The sequence below is a fragment of the Cuculus canorus genome, chromosome 10 (genome assembly GCF_017976375.1).
Source record: "Cuculus canorus isolate bCucCan1 chromosome 10, bCucCan1.pri, whole genome shotgun sequence".
Lineage (NCBI taxonomy): Eukaryota > Metazoa > Chordata > Aves > Cuculiformes > Cuculidae > Cuculus > Cuculus canorus.
In genome coordinates this window covers 17,278,492-17,302,088 of record NC_071410.1, presented here as the reverse complement: position 1 = coordinate 17,302,088, position 23,597 = coordinate 17,278,492, and the positions used below count along the sequence as shown (strand labels likewise).

Genomic DNA, 23,597 nt, shown 5'->3' with positions numbered 1-23,597 from the left:
TGAGGCGAGACCTCATCGCTCTCTGCAGCATCCAGAAAGGAGGTTGGAGCAAGGTGGGTACTGGTCTCTTCTCCCAAGTAACAAATGATGGGATGAGAGGAAATGGCATTAAGCTGCACCAGGGGAGGTTTAGTTTGGGTATGAGGGGAAATTTCTTCACTGAAAGGGTTCTCAGACACTGGCAGAGGCTGCCCAGGGCAGTGGTGGAGTCTGCATCCCTGGAGGGGTTTAAAAGACGAGCAGATGAGATGCTCAGGGATCTGGTTTAGTAGTGGACAGGTACGGTTGGACTCGATGATCTCAAAGGTCTTTTCCAAACAAACAATTCTATGATTCTATACATTAAGCGCCATTTAAAAGTGCTGATGAAGGATTCTTGGAGCTCTGTTTATGCTGTGCGTGAACCATACTGCCAGTGGTGACAGGACTCCTTCCACACACCCCCTCCTCCGGCTCTGACCTCGTGGGAATATCTGTAGGGAAGGGAGGACAGTTCAGTTTCCAAAGCACAAACTCTTTTATGAGGCCAAGATGTTTCCATTCTATTTGAGTTGCTTGCCTGCAGCGATGTTCTCTCATACACATTGTACTTTCCACGTCATCTACTACGGGCTCCTGAGGGAGAGTACTCCACAATCCTTACAAAATATGCTAAAAGTTGAAAAGGACACATGCTCCTTACAGGGCTTCCATGAGCAGCAATGCAACAAAATTAGGGACAGAAAATACAGAAACAGTGCAATCTGTACAGTGTAAAACCAAAACAAATTTTATATTTAAATGGTTGCCTCCCTTACATCCCAAAATAGAATCAAATATGATTTATTACGGCTGTTGCAATAGCATTTGAGGATACTTCCTTCTCCTTTGGCCTCTGGATCAGAACAACTCTGTGCTGGATACAGTGCTAAAACAGCAGGCTTGTCCCCAAACAACGTCTCCCAAAGTTCCTGCCAAAGCACACGGCCAAATTTTAACACATATTACCCACGATCAGGCTCCACACAAAGTGAAATCCCAAGCACCTCGAGAAAGGATGGTTCCTCATGCACATCACATTCCATTCTGTTCCTTTCTCATCTCCTGCAAAGATGCTTTTTCTTTGCCTTTCCCAACTATGAGGGTACTGGGAGCAAAAAGGTGGTTAAACTCCTACTTTGGTTTAGTGCTGTGTGAGAACTGGCCTTTGGGCCCCAAGTTTGCCACAAAGAACAAAGGCAGTCAGACAAAGCTGCAGAGATCAGTCTGTTGTTGTTTGGAACACATTCAGGAGCGGGGGATGTGTACGCAAGGCGCCAGCTATGGATTTTATCCCAGCATCTGCCAAAGCAGCCAGTGTTTCCCAGTGCCACAGTTAGCGTTTCTACTCAGCACTGAGCCGTTCCTCTCTGGCCACACTACCATCACACCAATATGCTGTGCAAAACCAACCAGAGGTAAATGTAACCGTTACAAATTCCTAGAAACATAGAATGGTTTGGGTTGGAAGGGATCTCATCCAGCTCCACCCCCCTGCCAGGGGCAGGGACACCTCTCACTGGATCAGGTTGCTCAAAGCCCCATCCAACCTGGCCTTGAACACCTCCAGGGATGGGGCAGCCACAGCTTCCCTGGGCAACCTGGGCCAGGGTCTCACCACCCTCATTGTGAAGAATTTCTTCCTAATGTCTAATCTAACTCTTCCCCCTTCCAATTTAAAGCCATTCCCCCTCATCCTATCACTACTGGCCCTTGTAAAAAGTCCCTCCTCAGCTTTCTTTTCAGTACTGGAAGCTGCTCTAAGGGTCTCCCAGGAGCCTTCACTTCTCCAGGCTGAACAACTCCAACTCTTTCAGGCTGTCCTCATAGCAGAGGTGCTTCTTTCTCTGATCACCCTCATGGCCTCCTCTGGACCTGTATCCTTGTGTTGGGGATTCCAGAACTGGACACAATACTCCAGGTGGGGTCTCACAAGAGTGGGCAGAATCACCTAGAAGAAAGATCAGGTTTGCCAGCGCTAGGCAGAAGGGGAAGGAGTGGCTACAATCACAATTTCCCCAACATGTTTGGACCTTTGAAAGATTGCTCTGTCTCTGCTCATCTGTTACTCCTTTTGTATGAGGAATAATTATGCCCAATTATAAAAGCCATTAGACATCCTCATATGAAAACCACTATGGCAATGGCAAATATTTTTATTTTTAGAATGCTTCATCTCTGAAGATGTAGGGGTGCCAACAACAATAAAAATAGAAAATTGTATAAAAACCATGGCCAAAAGCAACGTAGACCAATAAATAAATCTGTAAAAAATTTGGTGTGGATATAACAATCTCTGTGCAACATGCAAAGGCACATGGAGCAGCCCGAGGAGCGGTCATTGAAACCTCCAGAGCCATCCAAATGTTTTCAAAGTTGCTCTGAGTTTCGCAAACATTTTCCCTCTAATATAAGCTATTGTTTTTTTCCAAGAGAACTTGAATTGAAAACATGGTTTTCTTAGCTAAATATAAGTCCATTGTGCACAAACAATGATGATCTCTTCTAAAACCAATTCTTACTCTACACGCCAAGGGTTATGCAGTCTCAGATAGTACAAATCCTTCTGCGTGGCTTCACTCAGGGAAAAGACTGTTCTATCAATCTAGAAAATCAGATAAGGATCAGATAGGGAAACCTCTGTTTTTTCTATATCTTACTTGAATTCTTCCAGAATTAGAGCCTAGAAGTTATGATTAGGGAGGTAGGGAGGAGTTTGAGAATAGGTTTAAACCTTTGGGGTATATGCTGCTTTCCCCTTCTCTCTGGACAGAGATTTCTGCACACAGTGGAACCAAGCTCTGGTGAGAAGCACAAGAAGCCGGGCTTAGCGCATCAGAATGTTTGGTTGAACCGTAGCAGCGAAGGAAGTAGAAATCGATTGGTCCGCTTCCAAGATACAGTCTAAAACTGCTGTTACATTTGTTTTAAGCAGCCAGAAGCCATCAGAGCTGCCAAAAGAAGCAGTTTGATATTTCCTCTATCACTTTCATCCCTGCCCCCATGCATCTCCTTTCTTGTGTCAGCACCAGCATCCATAAAGCACATGGTAAACAGCTTTTCCAGTCTCTCCTCCAACAGCAGCTGCTCCATGCCTGGGACCATTTTTGGTGCCCTGCTTTGTGCTTTCACAGCCCCTGTGATGTTTCTGAGATGCAAAGAACTGCACTGGCAATGGGGATGTTCCAAGGGGTTTTGTAAGCAGCAAAATGTTACCCCATGTTTCCTTCTCCATCCCTTCCTGAGGATTCCCAATATTTTATTGTGGTTCATTTTGCTGCTGTTGCACACTGAGCTGATGAGTATGAACTGCCAGCGATGACTCTAAGGTCTCTTTCCTAACTTATGAGTGAGTGCCACGTCCAGATTCAGCATCATTTAAGCATAGTTCATATTCTTTTTCTGTAGATGTATTACCTTACATTTATCTGGACTAAAGCTCACCCACCGACTGCATGTGCACACACTTACTTTTGTGAGATCCCTCTGGAGTTCCTCAGCACTGGCACCACAGTTGGTTACCCAAGAGGACTTCTGGTTCAGTTGATTGTGTTGCTTCTCTTCTGGAACAAGATAGCAGATCTGTATTCTTCTAGGGTCTTAGCTCAGACAGAATATTCTCCTAGATCTTCCTTAACTTATATGGCTTTTTTTTTCCTGGGCTGAAACTCTCCTAGGCACCTAGCAGCTGACACATACATTGCTGTTTGTTTCTATAGAAGGACTAGTGTGATGAATAATTTTGTATTTCTCACTAAACTATGCTGTTAATAGAAAATGGTAACAGAGGTTCCAACATTCCACACTGAGAGAGGCAGACAGTTACATACTGCTGCTAGCTAATCCCCACATTTATGTGTCCAGCTCAATAACACTTTTCAAGTCGCCCTGTTAATTGACTGCAAGATTCTAAGCGTTTTCCTATTCCTCCTCTCATTTTCCCTATTCTCACAAAACTCATGTGAGATTAAAGCACCCTGGTAATGTAATTTCCTGGAAAAGGTTTTTCCATGCTTGGGTGTTTGCAGAGATCTGGAAGCAAGTTTACACTGGAGGATTTGAAAACCATTCACATAGGAGTCATGTCCCAGCACCATGAGCTGGGTAGCCCTGCAGGCATTTTTTTCCACCTCTTTATCAGCTGACCATCATGATGGTCAAAGTAATAACACCTGGTACTTACAGCGCATCTCCGCACAAATACTGCTTCAAAAGTAGCTTCTGGAGGGGAAATTGTCTTAGCAAAGTAACACATCCATAAAACTTCTGAATCTTGTGCTATTTTGCTGGACGACTACTGGATTTCTCTAAAGCCACTTCACACTCAGCATGTCCTCTGTGATGCTGGTGTGGAAACTGAGATCATTGGCAGCCTAGCCCCCAGCACTTTGGGAAGGGGCAGTAATCCAGAGATCTGGCATGATTTCTCATCCTCTTGTGCTAGCTCGCAGCTGAACCCCTGGCCTCTAAAACCTGCTGGAGCGGACTCATGCATGTGCTGTGATTGGAAGCAGCTGGGCAGAAGTCTTTTTGGTGGCTACAGCCTCTACACAATGAACCCATGCCTACCTTCTGCCTGCTAGGAGCGTGCTGAAGACAGGGAAAATCTGCATCCATGTGGGTGGATTAGCTGTGGTGCCACTTCCCATGAATATCCATGCCTCCCACACAGCATCACAGAGCACAAGTCTCAGAAATCTGCTGCCTGCGCCAGGCTCGTTTCTTACCACCACTGCCTAAAGCTCCTCCTGCCCCTTTTGAGAAGTTTTTCAAAGAGGAATGCTCTAACTATATTTTCTGTAGTTTAGTTTACATCTGTTTTATATTATTTGCAGTTTTGGTTTATCTGGGTCGTTCCCTCCCCACTGCACTTCCCTTTTTCTTCCCTCTGCATTATCCTTGATAACTGAGAGCCGGTTGTAGCTAGTGTATGGTTACAGGCTGTCATCCTAACAGACCTTGCAGCCACTAGCTGTCTTAAAACTGCACTGGGTTTTCTTATAGTAGTCGTTCTTTCTTCATTCTCTCTGTCTGGCTCGCCCCACTGAAGAATTCAGAGTCATTCCTCAGCTCTCCCAAGTTTGTCGCTAGCCCTAAATTCGCTTTTCCATGTTTGGAGAAACTGCAGTGTCCCAGGCCCATGCTAACCCACATTGCAGAGGGCCATTAAGACTAACAACATGTATAAACCAGCGGATCAAATGTATCCTGGAGGATACATATGTGAGCTGGTATTTTGGAATAACCTGCAGCTGCCTGAAAACTGGCGTGGGGGAGGAAGAAGTGTTTGTTTTCGAGAAGAGGAGTGTCCCATCAGCTTCGGCGCTCGGAAGGGCCCCAAGTGCAGGACACAATAGGACAGGGAGAACAACGGAGCATGGAGTTGGAGCCGATTGAAAAAGCAAAGAAACTAGACAGGCAGAACAGGATTATTCAAAGTGGAATTAGAGCGGAGCGTGGGGGTGACTATCTCACTGAAAACACTGCCGTGATGACTGTAAAACAGAAGAATCTCATTTTAGCAAAGAGCCAAGGGACAGCACGTAAAGCAGCCAGCGGGAAGGGAGCGAGCGCGAGGGAGCGAGGCGGTGTGGTTGATGATGGAGGCAGAGCGGTTGATGGAGGCAGAGCTTGGTGCCGCTGGAGGAATGTCATCGCTTCCCTTGTGATTGGCTGGGGAATGGCGGAGTCAGTTTTCACGGGGGCTGATCAAAAAGTTCCCTTTTGCTTTCCAAAGTTGCTGTCTGAGCAGAGGCATGGTGCAGAGGAGGCCGGTCACTGACATTCCTCAGGAAAGCTGCTTCAATGAAATGAGAGGGCTTCTCTACCCAAGGATATACAGCCCAGAACACGCGCCGAGAAGCTGATTCCTTCTTTTCTCCCCCAACTCCTGCTGGTGTTGAGCAGCTTTCATTTCTGGCATGCGTCTCATCTCTCAGGATACTATGTCACAGTACTCCACTAATTTCCTCTTGCTCCCCATACCGGAGTATCCTGTCCTGGACTGCGTGCCCAACAAGATCATCAAGCTCGTGGTACTGGGAGGTAGTAGCGTCGGCAAGACAGGTAAGTCCACAGGCGCAGCGCCATGCCTTGTCTTCCTGCCGTGCTTCCGAGCTTGTTTGCAGCTCGGATAGACTCAAGGCTGGGAAAACTCTGAACAGTTGCAGCTTGAATGCTTTAAGTTACTTCTTCTTGAAAATGCACTGAGTGGTCTGTGAGGCAGATTTGCTGTAGGTCTGCTTGGACAGCAGACCTGAAGGTGGCAGTTGAGAGGAGAGGGCACTGTGCTGGGAGCTCTGTACTCACAAATGATTTGACCTGGTCTTCTGCAAATTAATTAACCACGTCTATATGTCCACACCCCAGCAATGGGACATAGAATCATAGAATCACAGAATCATAGAATCATAGAATGATAGAATAGTTTGGGTTGGAAGGGACCTTAAAGCCCATCCAGTTCCAACCCCCCTGTGATGGGCAAGGACACCTCCCACTTGTGGGTTCTGTCCTCCTGGGTTAAATGTTTTATGCTCTGCAGAAGATAACAGCATAAAACACGTCTCCGTGTGTTATTCTCGAGAGGAGAGAAAAGAGGGTGAAGTGAGTGTTATTGCTTTTGAATATATGATTTGTGATTTCAGTAATTATTAAGGCCAGGTCTATTTTACTACATCTGAGGTTCCACAGGACTCAGTAAAATGTTTGTCTGGTTTGGATTTGAAGCAGTCACTTTTCCTGTTAAGTAGTTTGTTGAAGAGAGCTGAAAAGTCAGCTTAATTTAAGGGAACTAAAGAGGTGACCCAGTATCCTCTGTGAGAAGGGCGATTCGTTTAAATGAAATCTATAGAATTGTTTAGAGAATAACCCCTTTTATTTAGCTATTAACTATGTGGGTTTGCGAACGACTGAGAATCTGCTGAGATGAAAGCACAACAGGAAAATAAGTTACTATTGTCGTGACAGGATTTTAAGTGTCATAAAGTGATGGAGAAAAGAGAAACATTCTAATTTGGCAGTGTAAGAAAGTCCCGCAGGTTAGGGTGAATAAGGCAGCCCTGGGGTGCTGCAGCATGGCCCGCACGTGCAGAGCACAGGCAGTTCGTGTGCTGAGGTGTGATTAGATATCACTGATGAGTTTCATGAGCGGGACTGAGGAGTTTTAAGGCTAGGAAGAACCACTACATCCATCAGCCTCAGATCTTGTACAACACAGAGGTCTCAAATGTGGTATTTGGATTAGTTTCAGTTTATTGGATTGTTACTCTTGTTCATGATTATTTCAAACCAAGGGTCAGGTTGTTATTCCTACAATCCCAACAAACCACTCTCTGTACCCTACATGAAGCCATGCAGAATCTAAGGGGTCATTTCCAGTCCAAGTTGCAAAAACTTCTGCATTAGGTCTTATAGCCTGGTCCAGATCTTTTTATGTTGAGAGAAGCATTTGCAGAATAATATGTGAGCAATTCAAAGATTAACTTGGTTTCATATTCCAGTAAGACACTGCATATGCTCTGCAAAGATCGTTTTTGGGTCACATTATAAAGACATATTTTTTTCATTATTTTACAGCCCTGGTTGTGCGCTTTCTCACAAAGAGATTTATTGGAGACTATGAAGCCAATACTGGTGAGTCTGCTTTCCACTGCAGTGCTGCAGATAGCTTGGAAAGAAATCCACTCTGATTTGTGACTGGTGCATGTTACAGGAAATCCAAGCGGTGTTAGATCCATAAGGTGCCTATTTTCAGTCAACAGCCTGAGGCCATGAAAGGCATAAATCAAAGACTCGTTTTTTGTGATCCTTTAAGCTGTTATTTTCCGGCTTGATGGAAAAGGATCTGAGTAAATGGTTTGCTTGGGAACATACCTACACTAAAATGCAGACTCAGGGAACAACTTGCATGCCGACTAAACCGTGGAAACCTGATGCTGCTCTCTCTGCAACCCCAGGGAGGCCAGAGGGATTCCAAAGTATGTAAAAGGCAGTTCCAAACTTTTCCTGTGTAATTCCCTTTTTCAGTGGCTTTTATGACAAGGGAAACTACCAAACTGAAGTCTTGTGTCCGTAAGATAAGTGACCATGCAAACTGCTTCTGCTGCTTTTCCTGTTTAATCCTGACACCTCAGCAGATGATTTCATGGGAACTCCTTAATTCACAGCCTCCGTTCCAAGAAAGTGCCAAAGGTATTGGCCAGTGTTGTAGAAAGAATCTAAATACCTTGCGTGCACATTCCACACACAGGCCATCTCTCAGGTTTTGGATGAAACAGGACAGGATTCAGAGCGTGATTGCTTCACTTTGGAGATGAACACTAAGCTTCACTTTGGAGATGAACACTAAATCCATTAGTGTTTTAGATGAACATTCTAAATCCAGAATGAGGAGTTAGGGAAGGAGACGGCAGCACAAGACACCTTTGATCTCTGCCTTTTTGATGAAATACAATCTGAAAGCTCCTCCTTACAGCTCCCTCTTGCTGACCCTGAGTAACCTGGGTGGTTGGCTACGCTATTTCTTTTCCCTCATCTCTTCTATAGGAAGCTGTACATCAAGTTAGACTTCTGAGCTTTGCAATGGGTTGCTGCCAGAAGCATTGCTCAGAACCACATGCTTTTCTCATTAAGCTACCAGCCCAAAAGCCATGCTTTAGGAGAAACAAATATGCCAGAAATAAGAAACAGGTGGCAGCATACCCATGATCATTCAATTACGCTTCTCCTTCAGCTGGGTATAAGGCAGAGCACAGGCAGTGTCTGGATGTACCTGCTCTTTTTTCTGCTCTGCATTATAGAGTTGGAATAGTATGTTGTCTGGTCCTGTTGCAGGGGTACAGCATCTTCCCACAAAAGAGCACCATCGTCATCTTAAAATCTGATATGTTTGGAAAAAAAAAGAAAACAAATCCCAGAAGCGCTAAACCACCTCAGAGTTGGTATTAAAACATAATACAATAATGTTGGGATCAGATGCAGCAAACTGAGCTGAGACCTTTTTCCACTGGAATAAAACACCAATTTCCTTGAACCAGAGATTGTTTCCAGAAGGGACGGCATTATTGCCAGTAATGGACCTCCCTGCCAATCTGAATTCTTTACTCGACAATAGCTGGGGTTTCTCTCCTTACGAGGTGAAGTGAATTTGTTTTGGTGCAGCAGGAACAAATGTGTGTGGACAAGACCAGAAGGCTGTACACAGCAGATGTGCATACAGCATTTCTTCATGTATCCACAGGGCTTGTATTGAGTTCTAAAGAAAAACAGTGATGGCCTCAATCTCTGAAGCTCTCCTTTTCACATCCATGGACAGTTCATAAGATCAAAACTTAGGCTTTCATTGGCACTTAACCTGCACTCCAGTAACAAAATAAAACTCAAGCTCAGAATAGTGATGGTCTTATTAGAGCTGCAGCAGTCCCAAATGCTTTGAACTTGAATATATGCCATACAGATTAAGCAGAAGTCAGATTCCAAGTGTCCAGTCTTTGGGGATTCCAACCAAACTCTGACTGCTAACGTCACGCCAGTCCCAAAGACCACCTGCGTGTTCTGTATTCAGTTCCTTATTGCCTGCCCAAAACTGGAATACTTGCCTTTTGTAAAAACTTTCAGAGAAACACAATGGGAAACAGCTCACTTCTTTTACAGCAGTACCTGAGTATCTGCATTTGAGGTTACAAATATATGCAGCCCATATCTTCAAAAGTGAACAATAACACTTGGAAACCTGAATGGGACTTAGCGCCCACTTGGAGTTTGTGATCACTACAGCGTCCCCTTTTCCAGATACATGCTGAGTATACATTCAAAACATCCAACCACACAGCAAACACAGAACCACTTTCCTTAGGTAAACAGCCACATGGAATCATAGAATAGTTTGGGTTGGAAGGGACCTTAAAGTTATCATCTAGTTCCAACCTCTGCCATGGGCAGGGACACCTCCCACTGGATCAGGCTGCCCAAGGCCCCATCCAACCTGGCCTTGAACACCTCCATGGATGGGGCAGCCACAACTTCACTGGGTACCATTCACTTTTCAATAAGCAGCTACAGATCATAAGCCTCAAAAATCTGGATTTCAGCAGTTCCACTTTGCCTTTATGTACTATGTACTCTTTCTTCTTTCTTACGGTCACTGACTCTAATGATCTTGCTTTTCCACCAGGTGCTTTGTATTCAAGGAAGTTCACCATAGACGGGGAACAGATCTCTCTACAGGTGCAGGATACTCCCTTTGTGTCACTGGAGGTAAAACATCTACTCAGTGCATAGGTGCCTTACAGCACAGTTACTGTCTCTTGTTTGTTGCCAGCACTTCCTCCTGTAAGTAATTCCACTTATCAGCAGAAATATATCTAGGCTTAAACTAAAATGCAGACCTTAAGCCCTGCCAAAGTGAGCCCTCAAGAAGGTTAAATCAGGCTCCTTTAAGAGTAAGTCAGAATGAAAACAAATCTAGATCCAACTTCTTACTGTATCCCAAGCATGAATAGCAGTAAAAACATAGTCTGGTTCACTCCTGCTAGCTCTTTGATGGTTTTATTTCCTCTCCAATGGTTTCTGCGTCTGCATGGCAGAAAACTCACCTGCCTAGAGACCTGGCTGGCTCAGCTTAGACCTCTCTCCATACCCAGAGTCTCTTCCCCAGAAAGGTGTTTCTTTCCAAGAATGGGCCTCAGCAGTTATAAGTTCCAACTAAGGTGCTTTCCAGTGGTCTCCTTACTGGTTTTTTTTTCTTTTTATTTTATTCATGCCTTATTAGAGAAATATCTTTCCAAGCAGGATTGAAGATTAAGATGTCTTTTTTGGAAGATCTGCTTCACATGCAAAACAAGAGGATGAAAATAGTGTCAAAGCAGCAGGAAATGAAATAAAATTTGGGGTTACATGAATGGTGGACATCTCATGAGAGTAATAATTCTTAGTCAGAAACAAGTTTAATTGAGTCAGGAAGGAAGCTTCATTTTCTTTGTACCAGTCCAAGCTCTGCACTGTTTCAACAGCTCCCACAGACACGATTATCTGGGCCTGATGCAGGTTGGATTTTCTCATAAAATCCTTAAGGAAGGGAGTTTCTTGCACTCCTCAGGCTGAGGACAGTGTTTTGGGAGGAAGTCGTGTGGAAACAGTCAGAATTCTAGCCACCCGGGAATGTTAATGTGTAAGAGAGAAACAGAAGCAAAGAGATAATTGGCTTTGTTAGGTCTTGGTCTATAGGTGGCAAATGACTGTGTGTTTCAAAATCCATTCTGGAGCAGAGATTTCCATTTAAAAAGTAGCCCATTAGCCTTTGATTTTCCTGAATAAAGCATTCCATTGGGGATTATCCATCCATGTCACTACTGGGTGGGCCTAGCTGGACTAACAGAGCATTTCTGCTCATTAAGGCTCTCTGAATGTGCACCTTCTCCAAAAACATTTTCAGCTTGCCAGCACAATTAGTTCTTTTTCCCCATGGGAGGACTTTGCTGGTGAAGAGAGGCTAGCAGGACGTGTAGGGTGGCTAATTATCTACAGATTGGCTACAACCCAGACACCAACAGTGCAAATTACCCTTCTTCCCACAGCCTGCCCTGCCCCAGCTTCGGTTCACACTCATTACCCTTTTAAACAAGCCTGCCAGTGAGGATCCGTCTTCATTCCCTATGCAACTCTGTTGAGTTTTGGGGTTTGAGTGTTTAGAGGAGAGGTGTGATAAGAGCGTCTGTTAAAAAATTTCGCTCTTAACAGGATTTAGCGTTACTGTGAACTGGCAAGGGCAAAGAACTACTCAGTATGATGAGCCAGTGTCTCTCTTGACAATACTGAAGGGGAGAGAACTCCTGTTGAAAGTTGTAAGTCTAACATCCTCTGAGCCCTCAGAAATTCTCTTGCTTCTTCTCACAGGAGAGCCTTGTTGAAAGTCCTTTTTCTACTGTCTGATCTACCATAAAAGAACTGAACAGTTTTTCGCACTTTTTTCCACCTCTGCTTCCTGAAGTTAGGCTTTATAGTTCATATTTAGGTGTCTAAATAAATGTAATCTCTTTGGGGAGATTGCTGAGCACATGCAAATTCTGTTAAATTGAATATGAATGGAAGATGTGGAATCATAAAATCATTGAATAGTTTGGGTTGGAAGGAACCTTAAAGATCATCCAATTCCAACCCCCTGCCATGGACAGGGACACCTCCCATTGGATCAGGCTGCCCAAGGCCCCATCCAACCTGGCCTTGATGATGCCTCCAGGGATGGGGCAGCCACAGCTTCCCTGGGCAACCTGTGCCAGGACCTCACCACTCTCATTGTGAAGAAATTCTTCCTTATATCTAGTCTAAAATCTCACCTCTCCAGTTTATATCCGTTCCCCCTCATCCTGTCACTACAAGCCTTTGTGAACAGTCTCTCTCCAGCTTTCTTGAAGCCCTTTTCAGATACTGGAAGGTCGCTATAAGGTGTCCTCGGAGCCTTCTCTTCTCCAGGCTGAACAACCCCAACTTTCTCATCCTGGAATATATATTCTATAGATGAATCGATAATGGAATGTATATTCTAAGAGTCTGATTGAATAGTCTGATTTTAGCAATAATAATAAAAGTTTGGGCTCTCTATTCACAGTGTTGAACTACCCCTAAAAGACAAAAAAGCCTCTGTTTCCTACCAACTTCATCTAGAGCCAAGTACTGAATATGCTCAGTGCCTTGTTTGATAGGAAAGAAATGACAAAGTTCGAGGAAGCCTGTAACATTGACAGGAATGTCAGTTCTTACAAACCCAGCATCCTGGCAATAACTGCAGCAGTGATCTGCCTTTCTGGTTGGGTTACGCGCCAGCACAGATAACAAAGAGTAGAGGATTAGCTGAAAATAGCTTCATCTTGAAAAGTGAGCTGATCTCTTTTCAAGCCCCACAGGACTGGGTCCAGTTTTATATTCCTGACGCTGGTGATTGTTTTGGCTGGCTGAGTAGGAGGTGATGGACTGAGCAAACCTGTAATGAGCAAAACAAAACCATAAAGCCACTGCTGCTCTACAAACCAGCAATGAGATTTCACCTCATTTTCAATAATTGGTTATTTGTAACAAATGGCTTTTTTTGAAGTAACTTTGCCTTTGACTATCTGGAGACCCGCATGGCAGAAAAACCTGTCGGGCTTTGCCAGACAGAGTTAGTGAGAACCTCTCTCCATTGAATACAGAATTGGAAAAAGCCTTAAAAACCAACCTTGGGGGACAAAACTCTTCACTCGCCCAGCGTGGCTGGCCTGCTGAATGCTAGAATGCTCTTTCCATGTCCATCACTGTTTTATCCACAATAACAGCGTGGGTTTCTGTCACGCTGCTTTGGTACAATAAAATAGAGAACAAACTTTTCAAATCAGTATTTGGGCTCTCCTCTCCTCTCCTCTCCTCTCCTCTCCTCTCCTCTCCTCTCCTCTCCTCTCCTCTCCTCTCCTCTCCTCTCCTCTCCTCTCCTCTCCTCTCCTCTCCTCTCCTCTCCAGTGGGTGGAACTGGATGGGCTTTAAGGTCCCTTCCAACCCAAATTGTTCTATGATTCCATGATTCTAACCTCACACCTCTTGGTTCTGCGGCAGGATGACACCGACAGCATATGCTGCCAAGAACAGATCAACCGTTCAATCTACTGGGCAGACGGCTTCGTTTTCGTTTACTCCATCACAGACTATGAGAGCTACCGAGTCATCCGTCCCCTGCACCAGCACATCCGCAAGATTCACCCAAATGCTAATATTCCTCTGCTTCTGATGGCGAACAAAGGAGACCTCCTGCGTGCCAGGCAGGTGTCCTCCAAAGAAGGACTCCAGCTGGCCAGTGAACTAGGAGGAACTTACTATGAAGTCTCAGCCAGGGAGAACTGTGAGGGAGTGCGGGAAGCCTTCCAGCAGCTTTGCCAGGAAGTCAGCAGGATGATTGGGAGCTGCAATGGGGAGAAAAGAAGAGGCCTCCACCTTGTCCGACCCAAGTCGCCAAATATGCAGGACTTAAAGAGACGTTTGAAACAGGCTCTGACTTCCAAAGGGAAATCTGCCACTACACTTTGATGGAGGTGACAGAAATTGTTTTCCACAGCCCTGAAAAAAAGGCAAGAAAATAAGCTGGCAATAAGGGGCATCGCTGAAATTCAGGGGTCAGGTTGTGTGAGAGGCTCTTTCATTTTGTCTTTTCATCTTCCTTAAAAATCCCATGCTCATACAGCTAAGGAATTTAAATGATTTGCTCTTTGGGGCAAGAAATAAGAAACTGTGAGTTGAAAAATAGATTTTCCCAAATTATTTCCTTTTTGAAAGGGACAGAGTCAAATAGTTTAGGCTCACAAGTGGATTTTATTGGTAGCAATTATTAAATCCTACTGTTAAGAGAAGTGACTTCTCTTGGGGATGGCTGTATCCCCCAAATACAGGTGATGAGCTGCAGCCAGACACAAAGAGAGTGACATGAGCTGTACTGAGCAGGCAAAAATGACAAGATTTGCTTAGTCACAAGACTGGTAAATAAAGGCAAAAAAAAACGTAAACGAAGAGTATAGATAGTGAAAAGTAGAAATGAAAGCTTTTAAATTGCAGTTCAGAAAGTGTTCTTAGCAATCTGGGGAGAGATTTGTTCGTATGCAAGCTTTACCCTTACGGTGTCTCTTGAACAGGAGATTTTTTTTAAAAATATCACTGTTTTTTCAGCCTGTTTTTCTTCAAATGCACACTGACTGCTTCTGAAAGTGATTTGATGGCCAAAATGCAGACATGTAGCAGCATTTTGTAGGCAGTTTCTCAATGGTGTACTTGTCATCTTTCTCTGGGTTTCCTCCATGGCAATGAGAGAGCAACAAATGGCTTAAAACCTGCAAAAAAAAAAAAAGGACTGTATTAATCAAGAGCAAGGAAGTGACCTAAAACTATTTAGTTTTTTCCAAACTAGTCAGCTTTCAAGTTCCAGATGCTGTTTTAAAAAGACAAAGCCTTCATATGAAGTAAATCTAACCCATTAGATCTTTTAATTAAAGAAGAAAACGTTTTACAATGCCTGAAATTTCTGGCTTCGGGAATTCATCCTGTTGTTATACACCTTAGGACCAGACTTTACTCAATACCTCACCAGTTTATCACTGCGTATTTCACTGGCAGCATCTCACTGCGTTGTCTCAGCACGTCCAAAGGGATGTGAAGCTGGATCCTGTGAGCTGGCCCCTTTTATGACAGCAGTAACAACAACATGAAGCATCCATCATTTGCTCTTAATGAGAGTAGAAGGAAACTGAGTTGGACCATGAAAAGTCCTAATGCAACAATCTTTTCTTTAAACAGACCACCTGAGCAATGCACAGGACCATGGAATGAAGGACAACTCAGTGATTTACACACAAGAACACAGATTTCTAGTTTGGTGGATGTGGAAAAAAACTACTGGCTGCTGTTTCAGCCAGCAACACCGAGCTAAATCCACCTTTTACTCCTTATAAGCAGCAAAAACATAGCTTGAGTCTGATGAGTATTTATATAGCTCAGGGCTTGGAAATGTACTCTGTATTTTAGACAACTCTAGTCCTGATTTTCCTTATCACCTGGATTTGCTCTATCTACAGCTCACTTTCTGGTTTATTTATTGTTTTCCACAGCTGGTTATCCCAGAACATCTTGTGTTCTGGTTAATTTAAAACTTTTATTCACATACAAGAGCTGCACCTTTTTTAAAATTTTCAGGTGGTAGTAGGAGTGGAAAAACAGATCATCCAGAGACCTGAACAATATCAGAAGATTTCTACTTAGCCTGTGCTTAATTAACAATCTGATGTTTGAGCAGTGTCATTATTCATTGCAGGCATTTATTAGTACAGGGTTTCAGTATTTTAAATTACTAATAGCAAAGCTCAAATATCAAATCCAAATATTCAATAACATGAAACAGAGCATCAGAGAACGGTTTGGGTTGGAAGGGACCTTAAAGATCATTCAGTTCCAACCCCCCTGCGATTGGCAGGGACACCTCCCACTGGATCAGGCTGCCCAAGGCCCATCCAACCTGGCCTTGAACACCTCCAGGGATGGGGCAGCCACAGCTTCCCTGGGCAACCTGGGCCAGGGCCTCACCACCCTCATGGAGGAGAAATTCTTCCTTATGTCCAGTGTAAATCTGCCCCTCTCCAGTTTATACCCATTGCCCCTCCTCCTATTACTCCAAGCCTTTGTGATCAGACCCTCCCCAGCTTTCTTGTAGCGCCTTCAGGTACTGGAAGGTCACTAAAACAGAGCAAAAAGGTTGTGAGAGACAGACAAACTGAAAATGATTTGCATTGGAAAAACGATCACCAATTTGGAATAGCAATTAAATATTTTACCATCCCAGTACCGTAACACGAGGGCTAAGTTTGCTGAAGACAATTTGCTGACAACATTTGTTTTCATAAGAGCCAAAGAGAATTAGGTTGTCTGGCCAACTGAATTTGTTTGTAACTTGCTCTTTCAGCTCTAATCCTTTCTTAGCTGGGAAGGAGTTCAACATGTTTCAAACCTGTCAATGTTTTATTTTCAGTAGCGATTAATAAAAACACACAAGGTCTTTCCTGAGTAGCGAATATAGTGGCTGCTTTACGTCTCACAGCTTTAAACGTTCCTTGTTTATACTAGGCTAAAAATGTATTTTTTCCTCTTCTCACAACCCAGTGCACCCTCCTTTGGAAGTATACACGTGTTCCTACATCTGTACTCCTACATAAGGAAGCATTCCCACATTCCTGCAGTGCCGGGGAGGAAAAAGAAGTGGACAATTTAGCTAAGGACAAAAAATACTGAAACATTTCAGTCTTCTCCTAAATACTAACATGTGGCAAACATTTATTCTGCTACAGAAACCTGAGTATAGTATTTTTGTTGCTCATTGACCAGTGACACAAATCCTGTAATAGCTTTGATACTGGTTTTAAGCCAGGACATATCCTCTCATGAAGACACTATAGCTCCACAGCTTTGTTAGTAGTGCAGAACACGCCTCTGTGCCACTGAAGGGAAGCCAGGCTGAGGAGGGAGAATGGTAGCATGAAAAACAGGGAGAGGAGGACACTATAAAATAAAGTGCCTAAAAATAACCATGTAAAATACCGAAATTTAGTTACATAAAACCTGATCCTGAATTAGAATCTTCAGGCTGCAGGGGAAAAACATGGATCTTACTGAAGAGAGAAAGTACTGGACATAAAGTCAGGAGAGGGAAGGGAAAAGAGATTAAAGGGTGGAATTTTTTTTGGATGTCAAGACAAATTCTCATTTCAGTTATACTGTTTAAGGCCTAACTCCATCAGAAGCAATACCAACAAAAACAAGCTGCAGAACTCACTTTCTCCCCCCCCCATCCTCTTTCAGCCTCCTGGGCAGTTTAAATCTCATGCACATCTGGCTCTCAAGACAGTTGACAGCTGGGTGTACTTGGGCAAAGTGGCTGAGTGATTTGCCCCAAGGTTACACAGCTGAGCAAGTACTTGAGAGGAACTCCAAAGCTGTCCCCTCTGTAATTAATTCCCAATTCTTTGCAACAACTACCAGGCCATGCCGCCTCCCTCAAGGTATGCACAGAGCTCAGCGAGTTGTGTTACACAAGAACGTAATTAAAAGTTGGAAGAAGTAACTTAAATGACAAACTGTGTTTGGAACTGCCTGAGCAAACTGCTAATGTCACACTGGCCCCGTGCACAATCCCAGCGATACCAAACTGGCCCCGAGTTAGGGAAGATGTTTGTAAATGGTTATTTTCTGCAGTCTCTCTGACAGCTACATTTCTCACATGTTTTCAGTGGTTCCCCATGGAAATACAGTGTGTCCTGAGAGATGGGAAAATCAGGCTCTGTTTTTAGCTTTTCCTGTGACTTTTTGGTGATCCCAAGCACAACTATAGGCTGGGTGGAGAACGGATTGAGAGCAGCCCTGAAGAGGACTTGCAGTGCTGGGGGATGAGAAGCTCAATGAACCAGCAACGTGTGCTTGCAGCCCAGAAACCAACTGTGTCCTGAGCTGCATCCAAAGCAGTGGGACCAGCAGGGCGACGGAGTGGATTCTGCCCCTCCGCTACGCTCTGTGAGACCCCACCAGGAGCCCTGCATCCAGTTCTGGAGTCCTCAGCACAGGAAGGACATGGAGCTGTTGGAGCGAGTCCAGAGGAGGCCATGGAGATGATGTGAGGGCTGGAGCAGCTCTGCTACGAGGACAGGCTGAGCAAGTTGGAATTGTTCATCCTAGAGAAGAGAAGGCTCCAGGGAGACCTTAGAGCAGCTTCCAGTGCTGAAAGGAGCTCCAGGAAAGCTGGGGAGGGGCTTTTGATCAGGGAGTGCAGGGATAGGATGAAGGGGGTATGGTTTTCAGCTGCAGGAGGGGAGACTGAGATGAAATTTGAAGAAGAATGTTTTGCTGTGAGGGTGGGGAGGCCCTGGCCCAGGTTGCCCAGAGCAGTGGTGGCTGCCCCATCCCTGGAGGTGTTCAAGGCCAGGTTGGATGGGGCTCGGAGCCCTGATCCAGTGGGAGGTGTCCCTGCCCATGGCAGGGTGGGGAACTAGATAGGCTTTATATTCCCTTCCAACCCAAACCGTTCCATGATTCTATAGTTCTTGGCCAGATCTCTTAATCAAAGTTGCTGTGTCTGTACAAGGAAGGACACTGACACACCTTTGCTATGCACTTCAGCATCCGCAGGAGAGAATCACCAATAAGAAATAAAGGAATTGCCCCCTGTGTGCTAAGGATGACTTAAATCTTAACATCTGAATTCAGATCTTGATTCCGGATTCTTTAAACTGCGAGTTGTTTGGATCCCACATTTACAGTTGAGACACAGGAACAAAGTGGAAACATCAGATCTTGATTTCAAGGAATGGCTCAGACAGGGATCCATGGCACCTGGATACTCCCAGGTGTACATGTATGTCAAGTGTACAAATGAAGAGGAAAGAGTAACTTTCTGAGCCGGCAGAAGAAACTTATTTTGCCACAGAGAACAGTTGACTAATTGTTTTACAGGGCAAAGTGGAAGGCTTCCAGCTGATTGTTACTGCTGGAATTCTCTCCAGAAGACTTTGGGTCAGACTCACCTTGACTCTGCTCGAGCCGTCACTGTGTATGCAGAGCCAGCACCGGCCCCTGAAGCAGCAGCACAGAATGACATGTTGGCTGGTTTTGAGTTGTTCCCATATCTTCAGAGTTCCTGAGCTGTCCCTGTCTCCTTCAAGACAAGCACAGGAAAGCCAAGCAACCGAAAGCTAAAAAAGATCTCTAAATGCACTCTAAAAACCTCAACAGCAGGGACAGTGGTGCTAGAAAAGATGATCCGATCTATTGCCTCTGGAGAAAAAGCAAGATCCTCACAATTTTCCACCTCTCCTCTAACTTATCTCTGCCGTTCCTTGTCCCTCTCCATTCATGCCTCTGTGCTTATTTAATTTAGCAGGCAAGAATTTCTGCAGTTTTTCTTCCTTAGTCTTAAAAAAAATATTTTTTTTCTGTTTAATTTATAATTTATTTCCAAATATTTTAACTCCAAGCATGGCTTATAGCAAAAGAAGTGTGTCTACTTAACCTTTTGACCTTATTTACCTAAAGCATTTGAAAGCACATCTAAATCAAGTCAGTGCAACTCTGCATTTAGATAAATCTTTGAATTCATGCCATTTCTCCCCAAGGGCTCTTGCTGGCTTAGCCCAATATTTCCTTCCCTTGTTTTGTGCTCACAGTGTTGAGCTTATTTGTGTTACAGAGTCATTGCTTATTTAAACCTGGTTAGTCCTTGCGAAGTTTTGCTGCTCTTCTCTGAAGTCGCTTTGGTTCCATCAAGCAAGTTCTCTTCTCTAAGCAGATGTGCGAGCAGGAGATGAGCTCAGATCAGCTGTTGATTTTCTGCTCTGTCAGATTTTTGCCCAGTATTGAAGATTTTGGAATAAACAGGAGCATGGAGAGTGATGCAGCAAACGCAGTTCTAGTCCTACAAGGGGGCTACAAGAAAGCTGGGGGGGACTGTTCACAAAAGCTTGTAATGATAGGGCGAGGGGCGATGGGTATCAGCTGGAGAGGAGCCAGTTTAGACTGGACATAAGGAGGAATTTCTTCATGATGAGAGTGGGGAAGCCCTGGCCCAGGTTGCCCAGGGAAGCTGTGGCTGCCCCATCCCTGGAGGTGTTCAAGGCCAGGTTGGATGGGCCTTGGGCAGCCTGAGCCAGTGGGAGGTGTCCCTGCCAGTCGCAGGGGGGTTGGAACTGGATGGGCTTTAAGGTCCCTTCCGACCTCAACTATTCTATGATTCTACAATTCGATGATTCTATGACTCTATGATTCTAGTCTCCTTTCATCTGTCAGCTTCCTTTGTTGACAATTATTTTATCCATCACAAAGTGGACAAAATTGATTTGAAATTATACTGTTTGAGCACAGGTTCTTGCAAATGGAAAAAACTCCAAGTATGAAGCAGAGAGATAAGTTGATAGGATCTGTAAACCCTAGGATCCCATTCATTCAGGAGCTGTCAGACCAATCTCCTTTTCTTTAGAAGATACATTTTTTACATTTTCCTTTTCATCCCGATGGGTTTCAAGGTTTAGCCTCTGGATCTCATCACGCAGACACTCACCGGCTCCTCTGCAGCAGGGCAGGGGGAGTTGCACATTTTCTAAAGCTGAGGGGTGAAAGTATGCATGCCCTGTGCTGTTATTATGGATGATTGTGGAAACCGTTCCTAAGGAAAATGTTTTTCTTCTTTCTGGGCAATAATGCAGAACATTAGCGATCAGCAACTGGTCATTTTGAAAAAATATTAGTTTTGTTTCCTGGATCTGGAGACGCACTGTACCTTCTCTGCTGGTTAGAAAGCTCACCAGATAAGCAGGGGTTGGTTTTTTTTTTTTCTGGTGTAGCCTCTGAATCCTCTCAGACAGTTGAATTAAGCCACTTCTTGATTGTCATCCAGGTTTCCAGATCCTTGCAGGAGCTGCCACTCTTCACAGCGTTCTGCACTGTATTTCACTTCAAAACTCTTAATTTTTCTCTGCCATGTTGAAAGAGAGAAACAACTTTTGAACAGCACGCTGAAGTGCAACAGCCCATGCTCTTGCCTCCCTCTTTTTGATGAAGATCATGGGTGTCTCAGCAACTTTGATATTTGTTGGGGTTAGAACGCATACTGATCCTCCATAAGCAAAGTTGTTTAGCATGTCAAATGAATGAGACTCCTCATTATTTAGCCAGCAAACTGAGGTGTGCTGTTGAACACCTCAGCACTCTGTGACTGTCAGTAAAGAGCAATGGGGCAGGGGAACGAAGGGGAGGCATGAATCATAGACTCATAGAATAGTTTGGGTTGGAAGGGACCTTAAGGATCATCCAGTTCCAACCCCCCATGCCATGGGCAGGGACACCTCCCACTAGATCAGGCTGCCCAAGACCATCCAACCTGGCCTTGAACACCTTGGCTTGTGAGGATAGGACCAGGGGGAATGGGTATAAACTGACAAGGAGCAGATTTAGACTGGACATTAGGAAGAATTTCTTCACCATGAGAGTGGTGAGGCCCTGGCCCAGGTTGCCCAGGGAGGCTGTGGATCCCCATCCCTGGAGGTGTTCAAGGCCAGGTTGGATGGGCCTTGGGAACCCTGATCCATTGGGAGGTGTCCCTGCCCATGGCAGGGAGGCTGGGACTAGATGATCTTTAAGGTCCCTTCCAACCTGAACTATACTATGATATTATGATACCTCCAGGGATGGAGACACCCACAACTTCCCTGGGCAACCTGTGCTAATGCCTCCCCACCCTCATTGTGAAGAAATTCCTCTTTATATCTAGTCTAAATCTGCCTCTCTCCAGTCTAAAGCCATCCCCCGTAGTTCTGTCACTACAAGCCTTTGTAAATAGTCCTTCCCATCTTTCTTGTAGCCCCCTTTACTGCTGGAAGCTACTATAAGGTCTCCTCAGAGCCTTCTCTTCTCCAGGATGAACAACCTCAACTCTCCCTGCATGTCCTCGTATGAGAGGTGCTCCGGCGCTCTCATCATCCTGGTAGCCTTCTCTGGACTCATTACAACTGCGAGAAATCTTTAAATTATGCTCCTGTGTGCCTGACTTTCCCTCAAGTATTGGGAAAGGTAATAGGCTGGTGGCAGAGCCAAGAGCAGAGAAAGCAGTGATGGCCATTCTGGCTCAACTGTCTGAATTCCAATCCCTTCATTTGGGGATGGTGTGAAGCTCAGTGTTTGTGAGAAGAACCTTCCAAGTGCACAAAAAGGGGTTACTGGGAAACCATGGCTTCTCTGAGGCAGAACCAAGAAGACGGTTTCTGTGAACTGCACAGGTGGAGGTGTTCTGCCAAAATGGAAAACCAGAATCCAGGCCTTGGAAAGCCATTAGCATTTGTCATCTACACCCTTTCAGAGCAGCAGTGAAAACCCCATGTCTTTATCATATTCCAGCTGACGTGGTTACATTATGGCTATGTCAGAGTCAACTCTTCTCCTAAAGCACTGCAGTAGTATTTCTAGTCTCAATTTATGTGCCGGTACAGCTCCAGCGATGAGCAGAGATGTTGAGCTGCCATTCTTATCCACCCTTTGAATTGCCCAAGACCACCTTTGAAGTCCAGAGCCCAAGACCTAGTACCAAATATATCTCACTATCATTCATCAGTCTGTGCTGGAGAGCACACTGGCTCTCAGGAAAGCCATATTCTGCCAAAAGAGCAGCTTTTAGAGCCCAGTGTACATATTTGTGTCAGGACTGTGAAACAATACAATTTATATGTCAGTGCCCTTCTGCTAGCATTATTTATTAGGCAGCTTTAAAGAAAGCAAGAAGCTTTGTTTCTAAGTCCTGAGTGCTACTCATCGAGAGTCCTCATTTTATCTATATTTGTGTTTTTAATTTTAGCCATTTGCACTGATGACCCTCACACTGGGGAATGAAGCAAAACAAATGGAGCCCAAAGTTCATCTCTTTGTTTGGCAATGCGCGTTTTCCCCGCGCTGCAAATATGTCTCAACACAGGAAGAACCAAGAATCATGACAAGGGCTGAGAGAACACGTTCATGTTGCAAAGCTCCAGACACGCCTCAGTCCCTGTGCTGTGGCTACTGCTGAGACAAGAACATCCATCTCAGAAGTGTTGTTGCTCACCACCTACTTCCACGTGTTTTTCAAGGAGCTTTAAAATCAAGGCTTCACAGGAGGAGGGGAGAAGGCTGTGGAAGGGTTAAATGTTTCCTGCCTTTAATCTTGAATCACGTAATGTGGAATGAATGTTTCAGCTCAAAATGTTTCCTCACTCTGACAGTTTCATGGTGTGAGGTCAAAGTGTGGGAGAAGAAAAGGGGAAAAGAAAGGGGGAGCATGGAGCGGTGAGCTGGTAAACCCAAGGAAACACACGGACACCCAGAGACAGAGAAAAGGTGGCTTCTCAAGTGGCTTCAGCCCAGCTGGAAGGGGCTGTGGTAGCCATAGGCAAAAAGTGTGTGAGTTTAAGGACTTCCTGCTGCAGGCTGCCTCTGCTTCTCCCGTGCAGGCGTGCTGCTGCTCTGGGCACCGTTCCCACGCTACATTGCAAAACCCGCCTTGAGTTTCT

At 44.7% G+C, this 23,597-nt stretch overlaps 1 protein-coding gene and 1 long non-coding RNA gene across 3 annotated transcripts; one reads left to right on the top strand and one right to left on the bottom strand.

Annotated features, from left to right (window-relative positions):
- Positions 1-1,895: 1,895 nt before the first annotated feature.
- On the bottom strand, positions 1,896-5,432 carry LOC128853112 (uncharacterized). The gene is made up of 3 exons (XR_008451369.1): positions 4,588-5,432; positions 3,490-3,581; positions 1,896-1,969 (listed from the first exon to the last, which is right to left on the bottom strand). It is a non-coding gene; the product is annotated as an uncharacterized LOC128853112 (long non-coding RNA).
- Positions 5,433-5,613: 181 nt separating this feature from the next.
- LOC104058155 (ras-like protein family member 11A-like) lies at positions 5,614-23,035 on the top strand. 2 transcript variants are annotated; one of them, XM_054075188.1, is made up of 5 exons: positions 5,614-6,084; positions 7,594-7,650; positions 10,190-10,272; positions 13,600-14,108; positions 22,907-23,035. In XM_054075188.1, exons 1-4 carry the CDS (start codon positions 5,940-5,942, stop codon positions 14,065-14,067), a joined length of 753 nt encoding a protein of 250 aa, XP_053931163.1. In that variant the 5' UTR covers positions 5,614-5,939; the 3' UTR covers positions 14,068-14,108; positions 22,907-23,035. The 2 variants fall into 2 exon arrangements, with proteins under 2 accessions (XP_053931163.1, XP_009557920.1); XM_009559625.2 differs by lacking the exon at positions 22,907-23,035 and having other exon boundaries at positions 13,600-20,048.
- The last annotated feature ends 562 nt before the right edge of the window (positions 23,036-23,597 follow it).

Coding starts and splice junctions, on each gene's coding strand:
- LOC104058155 (XM_054075188.1), top strand. CDS start 5,940: ATGCGTCTCATCTCTCAGGATACTATGTCACAGTACTCCACTAATTTC. Junction 6,085..7,593: donor TAGTAGCGTCGGCAAGACAG/GTAAGTCCACAG, acceptor ATTATTTTACAG/CCCTGGTTGTGCGCTTTCTC. Junction 7,651..10,189: donor AGACTATGAAGCCAATACTG/GTGAGTCTGCTT, acceptor CTTTTCCACCAG/GTGCTTTGTATTCAAGGAAG.